This window comes from Apium graveolens, chromosome 4 (assembly GCF_009905375.1).
Source record: "Apium graveolens cultivar Ventura chromosome 4, ASM990537v1, whole genome shotgun sequence".
Lineage (NCBI taxonomy): Eukaryota > Viridiplantae > Streptophyta > Magnoliopsida > Apiales > Apiaceae > Apium > Apium graveolens.
In genome coordinates, this window is record NC_133650.1 from 287311713 (window position 1) to 287328475 (window position 16763).

Consider the following 16763-nt stretch of genomic DNA (forward strand, 5'->3'; position numbering starts at 1 on the left):
ACAAAATAAAAATAATGGTCACTACTATAAAGTGCTCAAATAAACTGTTACCTGGATATAAATACAAAATCTAAATAATTTTCTAAATTTTGAACTGAAATATACTATCTCTGAATTTAATGAATTTAAATACTACGGAAGAAATTAATACTAAATAATTAAAACAGAAAATAAAATAAAGCTGATATGACCACTGAGCTGTTGTACAACCCCATATATATATATATATATATCTATCTATAAAAAGTACGGATACATCCAACTCAAAACATAGCTCAGCTTACCTAATACAATCTAAAGAAAACATACATTCTGATAATAAGAGTGACAGAATAAGGAGTATACTCTACTGCAAAAGATATCCTCACTCCATCAATCTGATCCAGTTGCCGCTGGCACTCTCCTCGCATCTAAACTGCATCATATTTCACTGGCTCTCGCCACAATACACAACAAAACAGGAGACAGATACCCTCCGCTCTGCACTGGGTCTCTCGCCTCCTAAACCATCTCGTCTCTCATCATCTAGCCACGCGGCTCATGTACCGTGCGTAGCACTGACAGAATCCAGCTCACCAACCTTGTAACTCTACGGGCCTCCACGTCCCACTCACTAGTGGACGGAAGCTCTGCCAACCTAGCCCTAGCAACCTGCTCAATTTCCTGAACTCTTGACTGTACCTCAGAACCTGAAACACCTCCTCTCTGAGCGGTTGTCTGTGCCATCTCCTTGATTGTCTGACTCATTCCAGCATTCTGAACCCTGAGGAAATCACATTCTCTCCCCACTGTTGCATATACATGGAAGGGAACCGCATTAGGGGCCACTGCTACGGGAGTCCTGGAAGAAACTGAAGCAATAGAGGTTGCTGGACTCGGTGCCCTGGTATGCCTGGTCGCTGAATGAACCATCTCTCGAGAAACAGCCATGCGAGCCTCCTCCATGACCCTCATAACCCGGGTCTCACCCGCCTCAGATACATTCACTACTATCTCAGTACGTACTGATAGCACAGCCCTCCCGGCTACCCTGACTACCTCCGGATCTTAAACTACCTGCTGCACCATCTCCACTACTGGGTCCACCGGCATTTCAACTCTCTGTTCAGTAACTGCTATGGGTCCGCTCTGGACTGATTCATCTGAATCTGACGAAGGAGATGGAGGTCCTATTCGTCCACCGGAGTAACCCGTTTCAACTGAACCTTCATCCTCTACTAGCTCCTCCTGGGATCACATCACAGCTTATAGATATCTGGAAACTCATGACCAACAGGCTATATTCGATAGTCTGCACTGAACTCAATATGAGTTAGACACATACTTATCTCAAGTGATCTTCCTATGACTTAATTTAGAACAACTCCTAAATCTGTTTTAGTGATTATAACCTGTGGCTCTGATACCAACCTGTTACGCCCTCCAAATCCGGGGTCTAGATTTGGGGGTCACTAACTGATAAATTAAGAAATAATATACACAGCGGAATGAAAATACTAATTATGACCCCTGCATGTATCAGGATCGAGCACAGGTTATAATATGAAATAGATACTAACACAAACCATTAGTTATTACAACTACAACCTGATCAGGATAACCTCTACGTGAAGTTATACTAATCTTCAAAAGTCTAGTAAGTTTTACAATCATTTTATTTCTATTATTACACTACACACTACTGTACAAACTGTACCAGCTTCCAAATCCTACATGCTGCTGCTGAGGTACTTGAAACCTAAAGATCTGAGGATGCACCAGAGGCACCCTCTTCCTAGCAGTGTGCAACAAACGAGGCATCTTAAGTCCTCTCTGAAAGATCGGCATAATAAAACAAGTATGAGCTATGAAATGCTCAGCAAGCAGTATAAATATATGCTCAAAAAGGTAACAACAATATCATGCTGATAAAGAAAGAACAACAGATGATAAATGATATCTGAACAAAACAGAAGCTATTAATAAGCTTATAAAACAGTAAACGATAAGTTTTAGTTTGGGAATCACAATCTTCCGGCGGATGCCTTATCACATGTTGATCATCCACTGTGATAGAGCTGGATCATAATTCATAAAATTTAGATCCCAAAAATGAGTACTCCACAAAGCTACATACCGGCCATTACCGATATATATACTTTAATAAAAAGGCACATTGTGGCCAAAGGATAAAATTGTATTAACATATTTCAGTTAGTACAACGCCCTAAATGCTGGACCGTCCTCCCGGGCCACTTACGCATCTTCCAATCAAAATAATTTTCTGTCATAAAGGAATCGAATCAATCGATATCCTATCATAATCTACTCCCTATTTCTCATGGTCCGGAGTAATCTCAGCAACTGATGGCGCAATAACTAGAACGATTAGTTATCCGCTAAATATGCAATCAAAATCCACTATATAGAGTAAATATTGATAGAATAGTTATTCATTATTTATCTGAAAATGAATTATATTCTAGCAGAACAATTGCTAGAATAACACGACTTCAATAATCCCAGTGATTATATGCATGCAATGTCTTCCAAAACTTTATAAAACAGTTTAATCCAGCTCTCTAAACATATAACTATTCTGGAAGTAGGATAGCGTATAAAAACTTGCATAATCAACATCAATCATTTTGATGTATAAAACAATTAACTATTCTGGAATTAGAATTGTACAAAAACTTGCCTTTGCACGCTGAACAGGAAATACTAGGCTGCCTGACTTTTACTAAGGGCCTGGATCTCAGGATTCTATAAACCAAAATATTGATTTTAGAAAAAAAACAGGCACAACTCAATTAACGTGTCTAAACGTCTCAACGATACTATCTACCCATTCGTTTATAGCTAAGCATGGCATTTAAATAGCTAAACTGAAAGCAGATAAGTCACGTAGCAGATAAATCAAAACCATTCTCATGTCAGCGTCTTCCTCCTGCGAAGCCAGCAATTTCCATTGCAGCCCCTCACTTCTCCTCCTTGGACATTACAGCCACACCTAATAGCAACACAACCTGGAAATAAAATCGCACGCCAACCCTCCCTTATTTCTCCTGCAAACCACCCTTCCAACCCAACATTGACCTTAACAACAGTTGCCAAAACTAAACAATACCCTACTAAAACACCTCTCCTGCCAACAAAACCAACGCAGCCACAACAACATTAACCAAAGAAAATCCCCTCCTGCCATCCCTTTTTCCTTGCGCAACCAGCAACATAACACAGCCAAACTCAAGGAAGAGAAAAGAGAAATGAAAAATTATAGAAAAACGCGGCTATGGCCTCCTTAATCCATTCGAATAAACAGAAATAGTAACCACACGCTGATATTTTTCTAAACTCGAATCAACACAATCGAATTACACAAAACAAGAATATAAATTCATACAAAAAGAAACGAAAGAGGACATATTCCACTTGATCATAAACTACAGCAATTTCCAAAGAATTAATCATGAAATCAACGAGTACAACATATACAATCGTATATCACTACTTACAACAACAATTAGCAACTAAATTGGCCAGAGAAATCAAAATAAAGCAGTTAGCAGGGGCGGCTTCCGGCGGCCGCATTCGAGCTCGGTTGTTAAAAACCAAAACCAAAACCAAAAACGAGCTCGAATTCACTTGCTTATAGTACATATCACACCACTACTTATCCATAATTCACCTAAAATCAAACCCCTTCCAACCGGCTATAAAATTTATATACACGGACTCGAGGATAGCAGCGAAACACAGCCAGAAAATTTTAGAATCCAATAATCAAGCACAGCCCTCCCAAACAACGAGTTTAATTCGGCTAGAATCGAAAAGAAACGATTCGAAATTAACCTTGAAGCAGGGGAATATGGAACAGCTTTGCTTGGGCTTTAGGCTTCAACACTAAAGAAAGGATTGAATCTTTAAGAATCGCTGGTGGCGATGAAGGCGGTATGAGAGATAAATGAAGAACAGGGAGAGATGGTGGTGCATGTGTGGGTGTTCTGTTACGCATGTTTATACGGTTGGGTGTGTTTGTGTGGTTTTGTTTTAGAATAAAAGAAACAGGGTATGTGTTTTAGGTGTATTGAATAAGGAAGGTGCAAGATATGTGATTATGCTGGGATAGGGATAGAAACAGTGAGGTGTGTCACTAATTAAATCAGCTGGAAAATCAACACGTAACAGCAAAATCAACATGTAGCTGCAAGACGTGTCTCGAAACCACGAATTCGGCTTTATATAAAAAAAACATCCATTTGCAGAAATAATGACATATATAGATCAATTAATTAAAATACACGACTCTAGATAATTATTTTCGGAGAATATTTAATAAAATAATATTTTAATAAATTATAAAAAAAATTAATTTAATTTAAACCAAATATTTAATAATATAATAATAAATCCCAACAATAAATATAAAATATAAAAAAATGCACACAACATGATGTATAAAATAAAAAAAACACGTAGCATTTACACATGTTATAAATATTTCTAAAAATCATAAAATTCATATAAATGAATTTTTCGCACGTAACAATTATTCAACAATTATTCGGGCACTTTCAGAACCACAGATAAAATTTAACAATTATTATTTTTAAAACAGAGATATTTTTAAAATAACTTACACGCATGTTATTGCATTTAAACAATTTGTACAATATTTACATACCGCATATTACAGAAGACATAGCGCGGGCGCGCCAAGACACAGCGCGGACGCGCCAAGGTAGAGAGCAGTCGCGCTTTCCTTCTGCCGAAAATTTCTTGCTTTCTTTGTTTCTCTGGCAAGCTTTCGCCCTTCATTTCATGACCTCATTCCACCATGGAAGCATAAAAAAGTCCATTCCTGCCTCTAGTTATAGCTCTGCAAAGACTCAACAATAATGCATTAAAAACACCACATACTTGAGGTCAAGTCATCAACTTAAGCCGATATGAAGCGTTCTAAATGGATACAAAATCCACTTATCACACCCCCAAACTTAAATCGATGCTTGTCCTCAAGCATAAGCAGACTCGACGGTAGATGAATAAATGCGACTAAATGCATGAATGCAACTAAATGATAATACAAAGATCCCCTCAGAATGACCATAACCAGATCAATAAGCCAATATCTCTAAGAATGCAATAACTTTAAATAGAGCTCCACTAAATCCCATATACTAACTTAAATGCACAGAAATGTGAGTGTGTGCTTTGCTTATAAGATATAATCCCAACACTAGATCAAAACCATATCCTATTCTTCACCAAAATAATTACAAGCTTATAAGTAGAATAAATGTTGAACACATCATGACTCCAAAACACCTTCATCATCACTTGAGTTAGACAGGGATTCATGCTACGACACTGAACACATCAACGCAAATGCTTATTTGACCGTGTAATGGATGAGGCCCTGAAAGACTTATGCAATAATACTCATGTAGCGAGCGTTAGGTTAGCGGATCCCAGACTGAACAAACCTTAGCTCACTAGGCACAAAGTCCCCTAGGACTTAATTGCTCGAGTATTAAAGAGCTCGCTCGTGGTCAATTCTGCATAATCATATACTAACACAATTTTTTTCTCTCTTTTTTTTTCTTTTTTTTCTCGTTTCTCTTTTTTTTTCTTTTTTTTCTGGAATGAGTGTGTTTCGCTCCATCTCATCCATCCCTAGACTACTCATAAATATGAGCGGCTACTAGCCTTTTGACGCCTAAATTTTATTAACAACTAGCAATGAAATCCATGATTCCCCCCAATTTATATTTTAGTGCCCCTCCGTCATCAAGGGAATAGCAAACATTCTAAATGTAAACAAGTGATTAAATTTCAACAACCAAACCAGTATGGCCCTGATCTAGTCCAAAAGCAATCGATGAGACTTGTGGATAGGCTTTGCTTCTGGACATGCAAGTCAATTCATAAGAACTTAATCATCCCTCTATTCATCATCACCACACCCAAATCAATACCAACCTAACAACCGGAAATAGCTCATCCTACGGGCTCATGTTATATGTTATGCAAATACAACTAAATGGACTCACATAATATACATAAACAATTATGCAAAAAAATTGGTCTATATGAATAGTAATGCAAGACTATGAATGAACTACCACTACATATGCAATATGATTCCTATATGAACACGACTCTACTACTACTAATCCTTAAATTACCACCCCCAAACTTAAAATATTCAATGACCTCATTGAAGGCAATAATAAGGATAGCAAGAGCATACCTAACTGTCAGCAGGATCACCCTCTTCGGGTGGAGAATCAGGCGGTGGATACACTGTACTAGCTCCAAAAGCTAGCCAATCAACCTCTACACCAGTGGCTCAAAAAGTACTACCTAGAGCCTGTGTCAAGTCCTCCGCAAAATGGTGGTGGATGTCATGCATGGCATCAATACGCCGAGTCAACCGTCTAAACTGGGCATCAACAAAACCAGACCTATCAACATCCTGCTGCGCACGAGAGGGTCCATCTGTAAGCACAGGAGGATTCGGCCGGCCACCCTCTACATCATCATAAATATATCCCAACCCCTTGTCATCGGGCACACCTCCGTCCCATTCCTCCATCCTAGAAATTGTAGAGCGATCAATAGGAGCACTCGGCATCTTCTAATGCTCCCCCTCAGACCACCTAACACCCACAGATGTGCTTAATTTAGTAATAAAAAAGCCATGAGGAATCGCCCATGTCGTCCCACCTCACAAAAATCGAAGCATGCTCTGATGAATGACATAACCAAGATCAATGTGCTCCTCATTCAGAATCCCCCACAAGAGTATGGCTCGGTCCACAGTGACCTCATGCGAATGCGAAGAAGGCGGAATATTAGCACACGAAAATAAATTCCAGGCCCTCGCATACCTGTTCATGGCGGAAGCAGGAAAGGTGAGCATTTCAGTTGTTCATGCCTTGAACTTCCATGACGTACCCAGAACATATAGCTCCTCGAAGATATAATCCAAATTTAAATCAGCCCGGGTCTTGCGTGCCCAATCGTCAGAACCCTTGGCTTTACGGGTTGATGCAGAACCCGGCAAATAGCAGCAGGCCGGTAATCCATAGTTAAACCCCGAACCACAGGAAATTCATTCTTCTCAGCCTTAGCATTGGCATAGAACTTCCTCACAATACTTAATGGAACCGCGGATGGTGTCTCACAAAAGCTCTTCCAATCCATATCCGAAATCATCTCCACTAACTGCCCATCCACAGCCGTAGGCAAGAATCCCCTCTCCTTTGCCACCGATTTAGACATCAATCGAGAAAATTCCGCCTGTGCCTCTGTTGAAGTAATTTTTTTATCACCACCACCCATACTAGAGTCCTCTGTAGAAGAGAGATGAGTGCTACTACTACCAGTAAATCTTGCTCTCTTAGGTGCCATAATCAAGCAATTTGTCGTGAATTGGGTGTAAAGAATGTATGTAGAGCAAGGGTTTGTGTGTATATAATGATGGGTAAGTATATAAGAATGTGTATATGTAGTAGAGATATCAAGGAAGGATGCTATAAAATATTGGGTAGGGTTAGGGTAAAATTTCGGGTAACCTGTGTATCAATTGTTTTGTTTTGTTTTTTTCTGTTTTTTTTTCAGAACAGCAGGCAGGCGTGCTGGAAATGAGCGCGGGTGCGCTGAGCTTCTGCCAGGAAGGGGCGGGCACACTGGAAAAGAGCACGGGCGCGCTGAGCTTCTGCCAAAATAAATTTTTTCTCTTTTTTTTAAGCTATAATATTACAGAAACGCGTGGGTGCCTCCCACAAAGCACTTGTTTTTCGTCCTTAGATTGATGTGAAGCTTCTAAATTCAAGTCGTAGCAAGAACGGCGATCACCGCTTCACGGTTCACCGTATCACTGTTGGATTTTAATCGCAGCGGAGGCATGGTAAAACACTTTTACACATATAAAATCCAAATAAAAGCATATAAATCGTGATTAAAACATAGGGATCGATTACTAACCTTTAATATGCGATCCAAAAGCAACGATCGGAGATCCTTAGCAGTTGCTCCTCAAACGTGAAGCACTCCACCGGTATCCACCAAGAAAATGACGTTAAGGAGGAGGAGGAGGAGGAGGTGGAGAGAATTAGGTTTTATAAAATTTTGGGGTTTTGGGTTAGAATGAAAATAGGGTTTATAATAGTATATTTATAGGAAAAAATTTCAGCTGAAATTTTTCCATAAATATTATTATTATCCCATTTATTATTCTCATTAATAATTAAAACACCTTAATTATTAATCCTTTTTCTAAACATTTTAGAAATAATTCTCTCTCTTGATTTAATTTCCAAAAATTAAATCCTTAATTAATAATATTAAGAACTTTTCTTAATTAATTTATAATCAATTAAATCTCATTTAATCAATTATTAAATTTGCCAATTAATTATTTATTTCATAAATAAATAATTATTAATTAATTCCTCCACCATTAAATCATTCTCTTTTTATGGTGTGACCCTGTAGGTTCAATATTAAGCCGGTAGTAGAAATAAATAATAATAAAACTATTTTATCATTATTTATATAAATTCTCTAATTTATTAAATATGATTAATCAATTAATCACATTTATTCTACATCGTGAGGGATACTTCTCAGCATATCGCGACTATCCAGATAATATGAATTCACTGCTTAGAATACCAAGAACCTATTCAGTGAATAGTTACCGTACAATAAACTCCTTCTGCCCTACAATGTCCCGATTAAATACAAGGCATGGATCTCGTGTCAAGCCTATCTAATTTAATCACTTGCTTACCATTTACTATGCTTAGTTCTATGCAAATTAGAAACTCCTTTCTAATTTCATTCACTCTGGCCAGAGATTCCTGAACTAGCATAAGTGGATCAGCCTTGAACATTCGCTTCCTTCACTGGAAGGGGTAGATCCTTATTGATCATACACTATCTTCGTGTACAAATTCCTATACCCAGTAGAGCCCTAATAATTGTCCCTGGAGACTAAGAACTAAACCAAAGCATAGTTCAGTGTACACAAGATGACTATGATGACCTCAAGTCTAAGGATACTTTTACAACTATCACTATGTGAACAACTGCTGACACGTGAGTGAACTCCATCAGTTGTTCAGCTGTGCGAGTCATGTTCAGTGAACTTATTCTATAATAAGCACCTACATACTAGCTATAGTGTCACCACACAAATGTCTATGAGAACACACATCATTCATAATGAAGCAAGCATAGTATGTACCAATCTTTGCGGATTATTAATTACCAGTTAGTAATCCTATGACCAGGAACTATTTAAGTTTAGAGTTATCATCTTTTAGGTCTCACTATTATGATCTCATCATAATCCATAAAAGCTTTACTCTAAACTATGGTATATCTTATTTAAACACTTAAATAGATAGAGCCTGTAATAAAAACAAAACAAGTCTTTTATTAATATCAATGAAATCAAAACAGATTACATAAAAGTTATTCCTAAATCCTAATACATGATTGGACTTAGGACATATTCCTTTCAATCTCCCACTTGTACTAAAGCCAATCACTCTGGTATCTAATACCCATCTAGTCTTTATGACGATCAAAGTGACTTTCATAAAGTAGTTTTGTGAGTGGGTCTGCTATGTTGTTATGTGTGTCAACTATATTTCAATACAATACAAGAAATGTTACCGCGCTCCCACTAACCCTTTTGTAGACACATGGTTCATCTACGTTTTTGATAAAATCAAACTCTTTGATTGTCTCATCAAAATGAATGTTCCATCTACGAGAAGCTTGCTTTAAACCACATATGGTTCGCAGCAGCTTACACACTAGGTTTTCATTTCTCTTGGAAAGAAAACCATCTGGCTATTTACCAGATCTCATAGTCGTAGTAAGCAGCATTCGCAAGCAAAATCCGAACTGATTTTAACAGGGCTACAGGTAAAAGGTTTCATCAAAGTCAATCCATTGCCTTTATTTGAATCCTTTTCCCAAAAGCCTGGCCTTAAAGGTCTCCACCTGGCCATCTGCTCTAATCATTCTTTTGTATCCCGTATACATAGATTTCATTCCGGATTTCATGGTACTATGCCATTTCTCTGAGTCAACACTACTCATAGCCTCATTATAGGTCACAGGGTCGTCATCATAAATGATCGACAACTCATTGTCATTCTCAATGACAAGGCCATATTACCTCTCAGGTTGGCGAGACACTCTCCCTGACCTACGAATGGGCTGTTCCACAGAAGGTTGTTCAGTCAGAACAGGTGTTTCCACTTGATCCATAGTAGTTTGTGCTTCTTGAACTTCATCAAGTTCAATTTTGCTCCCACTGTTTCCTTCAAGGATAAACTCCTTTTCCAAGAAGGTAGCATGTCTGGAGACAAACACCCGATGATCGGTGTAAAAGTAATACCCTAAAGTCTCTTTAGGATATCCCACAAAACTACATTTTACGGATCGATATTCCAGCTTATCTGGGTCAACTTTCTTGACATAAGCTGGACATCCCCAAATCTTAACGTGATTAAGACTCGGTTTCCTTTCTTTCCATATCTCATACGGAGTATGAGGAACAGATTTGGAAGGCACCTTATTCAGTAAATATGCTGAGGTTTCCAATGCATAACCCCATTGGAATACTGGAAGATTTGCATAGCTCATCATGGACCGAACTATGTCTAACAAAGTTCGATTTCTCCTTTTAGATACCAATCTGGAGGCGTCCACTGGGAGACTATACCATTTACTTTGAGATAATCCAGAAACTCTCCATTCAAGTATTCACCACCTCGGTCTAATCGAAGAATTATAATACTATGTTTGGTTTGTTTCTCCACTTCATACTTATATTCTTTGAACTTTTCAAAGGCCTCAGACTTGTGTTTCATCAAACACATATCTGAATCTAGATCTATCATCTATGAAAGTAATGAAGTATGAAAATCCACCCATGGCTTGCGTAGACATTGGTCCACATACATCTGTATGTACCATTCCTAGCAAATTTGCAGCCTTCTCTCCATGTCTACTAAATGGAGACTACAGTGCCACTATAAATGAGATTTTCATCATCCCTTTTCTTTTATTAGTTTGTTCAATCTGAAATAAATTATGTCACATACATACAGACCATTATTTAAAGTACCACGTCCATAAAGAATATTATCTCTAAGAATAGAACATTCATTATTCTCAATAATAAATGAAAATCCAGCCAAGTCTAACATGGGAATAGAAATAATATTCCTCACAATCGAGGGAACAAAATAACAATTATTTAAAACAATAGTCTTGCCTGTAGGCATATGTAAATGAAATGATTCTACATCTACAGCAGCAACTCTTGCTCCATTTCCCATCAGTAGAATCACCTCCTTTTCCTCAAGAGTCCTACTTCTCCTTAGTTCCCGCAACAAATTACAGATATGAGAACCACAGGCGGTATCTAATACCCAAGTAGAAATTTGATTTAATGACATATTCACTTCTATCATGAACATACCTGAATCAGAAGCGGTAGTCTCACTACCCTTCTTCTTCTTCAATTCTGCAAGGTAAACCTTGCAGTTCCTCTTCCAGTGCCCCACCTTGTTACAGTGAAAGCAAACAACCTTGCTCTTGGGGTCTACAGCTTTTGGTGGAACCGGCGTTATCTCACCTACTTTCTTCTTTTTGGAAGGGTTCCTCTTCCTTTTCTTAGGATTGGAACCTTCACCAATTAGAAGAACAGAACTCTTCTTAGGGGGAAAATTCGATTCCGCAGTCTTCAACATGTTGTAGAGTTCAGCCAGGCTGACATCTAACTTATTCATGTGAAAGTTCACTACAAACTGCGAGAACGAACTCGGAAGCGGTTGCAAGACCAAGTCTTGGCTCAGCTCCCCATCCATGGCAAAACCAAGTTGTCTAAGACGTTCAATCAAATTGATCATCTTAAGTACATGGTCATTCACAGATGTTCCCTCAGACATCCTACAACCGAACAGCTCCTTCGATATCTCATATCGAGCTGTCCTCCCTGCCACATCATACAACTCTTGTAGATGCATGAGGATAGTGTGAGCATCCATATGCTCATGTTGCTTTTGTAGCTCAATGTTCATGGAAGCTAGCATGATGCATTGAGCAACATTTGCATCATTTATCCACTTACGATACACAACATGTTCATCATTATGTGTATTACTAGCAGGTTCAGTAGGCTTAGGTGAGTCTATCACGTATTCCAGCTTCTCAATCCTGAGAACAATTCTCAAGTTTCGAAGCCAGTCAGCATAATTAGGACCAGTCAAATTGTGAGTATCCAGTATGCTCCTGAGTGATAGTGCAGAAGACATAATGTATATTGCAACTCTGTAAATGATAAACACATAACAACACTTAGCAAATATTTGATTTCATTTTAAAACACTATATGAATCGGGTCTTTATTCATAAGTGGCTCCCACTAGTTTATCTAATTTATTCAACCCCCTACGTGAAAAATTAAGCATTCATAATGCTAGTGGGAATAGGGATCCTACATTCTATTACACAACCCCGGCTGTAGCACGAACCGCCATGTAATGTTCAATAGGCAGACAACTCTTGTCAATTACATCTAATGTTATTCCCTAATCAAACTTTAGCCTCTTGAATAATTGAGTCACGGCTGTGGCACGACAAACTCAATATTCTAAGTCAAGTCTAACCCAACATTTCATACAATTGAATCAGTCCCCAAAGGCCCACGGCTGTGGCACGTAACGACCTTTAGATTCTTATTCAATGTACACATCTCTATGTAATAGACAAGTATTTCTTATTTCGAAATCAAAGCCCTCGGCTGTGGCACGAAACGACAATGATTTAAAAATAAGAACTACTTTCTATCATGTTGGAAGGCTATGACCGACACAAGCCCGTTGTGTCATTGGCCAATTACTACTTGATATTATTTAATTTTAGAGGGATTATATTACGTTACAATCATAATCATATTATAAAGAAATTCTTCCTTTTAAATTAAATATTTCAAATTAATAATCAATAATCAGATGATTCCTAGATCGGGTGGAGCATTGTCAAGAGGCGTCACTTAATAACCTTTTCTTACAGATAGAAATCTGTTGTTGACAGAATCATCCTTTCTCTCATATCAAAAATTCATATTCAATTACGTGTTTCATAAATACAAGAATCTCATGATTGTATTCATAATATTATTATTAAGGTTATGAAACAATTTCACAATACAAGGTTGTCTAACAAACGCCTTATGTTCATTTAAGTTCACCTAAATCTATCATCGCATGATAAACTAAGCATATATCACATATATAAACATGAATAAACATCAAGGTAGGCATATTATATCATCTAGCACATTAGTCTAAGCATTATACATCTCTATGTATCACATGAAGCATTTAAAAGCAATTAAAACAGTTAAAAATAGCTTAAAAACACTTCTATTAGCTATAAACAGTTCGAAACAATTTCATAAAATATCATATAATATACCATTAGAAGCGTCTCGAAAAGACGAATCCAACGGCACTAAAATCGCCCTATTCTGAGCTCCCACGCGCCTTCAAGCGCCGAAAGAAGCTTCCCCACGTGCGGCCACGCGCACACGCGTTGTCAGGCGCGTGTCAGAACACCGCCCACGCGCGCCACGCGCCCCACACGCTTCACGCGCCCGAAACCCTGTGCTGACGTCAGCATGACGTCAGCATGACGTCATCTGATGACGTCAGCATCCGTCTGACCTTTGACCAGCGCGTGGCTGACACGCGCTGCGCGTGGCACACCAGCGCGTGACCCCACGCGCGCGTGGCAGACGCGCGGTCCTTTGCCCTTCAGTGATTCGCCGCCGCTTTCCTCGATTGTTGTGCCGCCGTACTGTGCTGTGTCTTCTTCTTTCTCGCACGGTTTTCCGTGCCGCATTCAACAGACAACAGCAGTAACATATATATATATATACATACTTACAATTTATATATATATGATTATTTAATTACGAATTTAATTACAACAACTTCAAAAATTCATAATAAATAATCTATACATTATAAAAATATAAGAAAAATACCCAGACGATCTAGAACACTTGTAGAACCCAGATCAACATTTAAAATTATTCTGAGAAACGATTTCTCATCAGACAAAATTAATTCATGATATAACTTGAAAAAATCATAATTAATTCATACAAGCACATAAAATTCTGAAATTTTTACCACAGATCTATATGCATACAACCTATGCTCTGATACCATTGTTGGATTTTAATCGCAGCGGAGGCATGGTAAAATACTTTTACACATATAAAATCCAAATAAAAGCATATAAATCGTGATTAAAACATAGGGATTGATTACTAACCTTTAATATGCGATCCAAAAGCAACGATCGGAGATCCTTAGCAGTTGCTCCTCAAACGTGAAGCACTCCACCGGTATCTACCTAGAAAACGACGTTAAGGAGGAGGTGGAGAGAATTAGGTTTTATAAAATTTTGGGGTTTTGGGTTAGAATGAAAATAGGGTTTATAATAATATATTTATAGGCAAAATTTTCAGCTGAAATCTTCCCATAAATATTATTATTATTATCCCATTTATTATTCTCATTAATAATTAAAACACCTTTTAATTATTAATCCTTTTTCTAAACACTTTAGAAATAATTCTCTCTCTTGATTTAATTTCCAAAAATTAAATCCTTAATTAATAATATTAAGAACTTTTCTTAATTAATTTATAATCAATTAAATCTCATTTAATCAATTATTAAATTTGCCAATTAATTATTTATTTCATAAATAAATAATTATTAGCCATTATTAATTAATTCCTCCACCATTAAATCATTCTCTTTTTATGGTGTGACCATGTAGGTTCAATATTAAGCCGGTAGTAGAAATAAATAATAATAAAACTATTTTATCATTATTTATATAAATTCTCTAATTTATTAAATATGATTAATCAATTAATCACATTTATTCTACATCGTGAGGGATACTTCTCAGCATATCGCGACTATCCAGATAATATGAATTCACTGCTTAGAATACCAAGAACCTATTCAGTGAATAGTTACCGTACAATAAACTCCTTCTACCCTACAGTGTCCCGATTAAATACAAGGTATGGATCTCGTGTCAAGCCTATCTAATTTAATCACTTGCTTACCATTTACTATGCTTAGTTCTATGCAAATTAGAAACTCCTTTCTAATTTCATTCACTCTGGCCAGAGATTCCTGAACTAGCATAAGTGGATCAGCCTTGAACATTCGCTTCCTTCACTGGAAGGGGTAGATCCTTATTGATCATACACTATCTTCGTGTACAAATTCCTATACCCAGTAGAGCCCTAATAATTGTCCCTGGAGACTAAGAACTAAACCAAAGCATAGTTCAGTGTACACAAGATGACTATGATGACCTCAAGTCTAAGGATACTTTTACAACTATCACTATGTGAACAACTGCTGACACGTGAGTGAACTCCATCAGTTGTTCAGCTGTGCGAGTCATGTTCAGTGAACTTATTCTATAATAAGCACCTACATACTAGCTATAGTGTCACCACACAAATGTCTATGAGAACAGACATCCTTCATAATGAAGTAAGCATAGTATGTACCGATCTTTGCGGATTATTAATTACCAGTTAGTAATCCTATGACCAGGAACTATTTAAGTTTAGAGTTATCATCTTTTAGGTTTCACTATTATGATCTCATCATAATCCATAAAAGCTTTACTCTAAACTATGGTATATCTTATTTAAACACTTAAATAGATAGAGCCCGTAATAAAAACAAAACAAGTCTTTTATTAATATCAATGAAATCAAAACAGATTACATAAAATTTATTCATAAATCCTAATACATGATTGGACTTAGGACATATTCCTTTCAATCACCAAAGTAATGCTTCAACCTCTGAACATTAACCTTAAATGTTTGGTCCGGAAGCTTATCAAAAATTTCCACTGGACCATGCGGAAGCACAGTTTTGACTATGAACGACCCTGACCACCTTGACTTAAGCTTTCCTTGAAAGAGTCTGAGACGAGAATTGAAAAGTAGGACTTGCTAACCAGGCACAAATGACTTGTGCACCAACCTCCTATCATGCCATCTCTTAACCTTCTCCTTGTATAACTTGTTGTTCTCGTAAGCCTGTAGACGAAACTCATCGAGGTCATTAATTTGGAGCATTCTTCTTTCTCCAGCAGTTGACATGTCAAGATTCAGTTTATTCAAATCCCAATACGCCTTATACTCTAACTCAGCAGGCAGATGGCATGCCTTACCATACACCAACTGGAAAGGAGACATACCTAAAGGTGTCTTGTATGCTATTTTGTACGCCCAAACAGCTTCATCTAGCTTCAATGACCAATCCTTTCGTAAAGGACTCACCACCTTCTCCAAGATTTGCTTGATTTCTCGATTAGACACTTCAGCATGCCCATTAGTCTGAGGATGATAAGTTATGGCAACATGATGATTCACACGATACCTTTCCATTAATGCAGTAAATTTGCGATTACAGAAATGCATTTCCTTGTCATTGATTATTACTCATGGAGTACCGAAACGTGTGAATATGTTCTTATGAAGAAAATTTATCACCACCTTAGCATCGTTGGTTGGCAAAGCCTTAACCTCAACCCATTTAGACACATAATCTACTGCTAGGAGAATATATTAATTGTTGCACGATGATATAAATGGTCCCATGAAGTTTATTCCTTACACGACGAAAATCTCA

The 16763-nt window shown here is 37.5% G+C and overlaps 1 protein-coding gene across 1 annotated transcript; it reads right to left on the reverse strand.

The window, feature by feature from the left end:
- Nucleotides 1–16081: 16081 nt before the first annotated feature.
- Nucleotides 16082–16519, reverse strand: LOC141719802 (uncharacterized). The gene has a single exon (XM_074522179.1). It carries the CDS (start codon nucleotides 16517–16519, stop codon nucleotides 16082–16084), a length of 438 nt encoding a protein of 145 aa, XP_074378280.1.
- Between the last annotated feature and the right edge of the window lie 244 nt (nucleotides 16520–16763).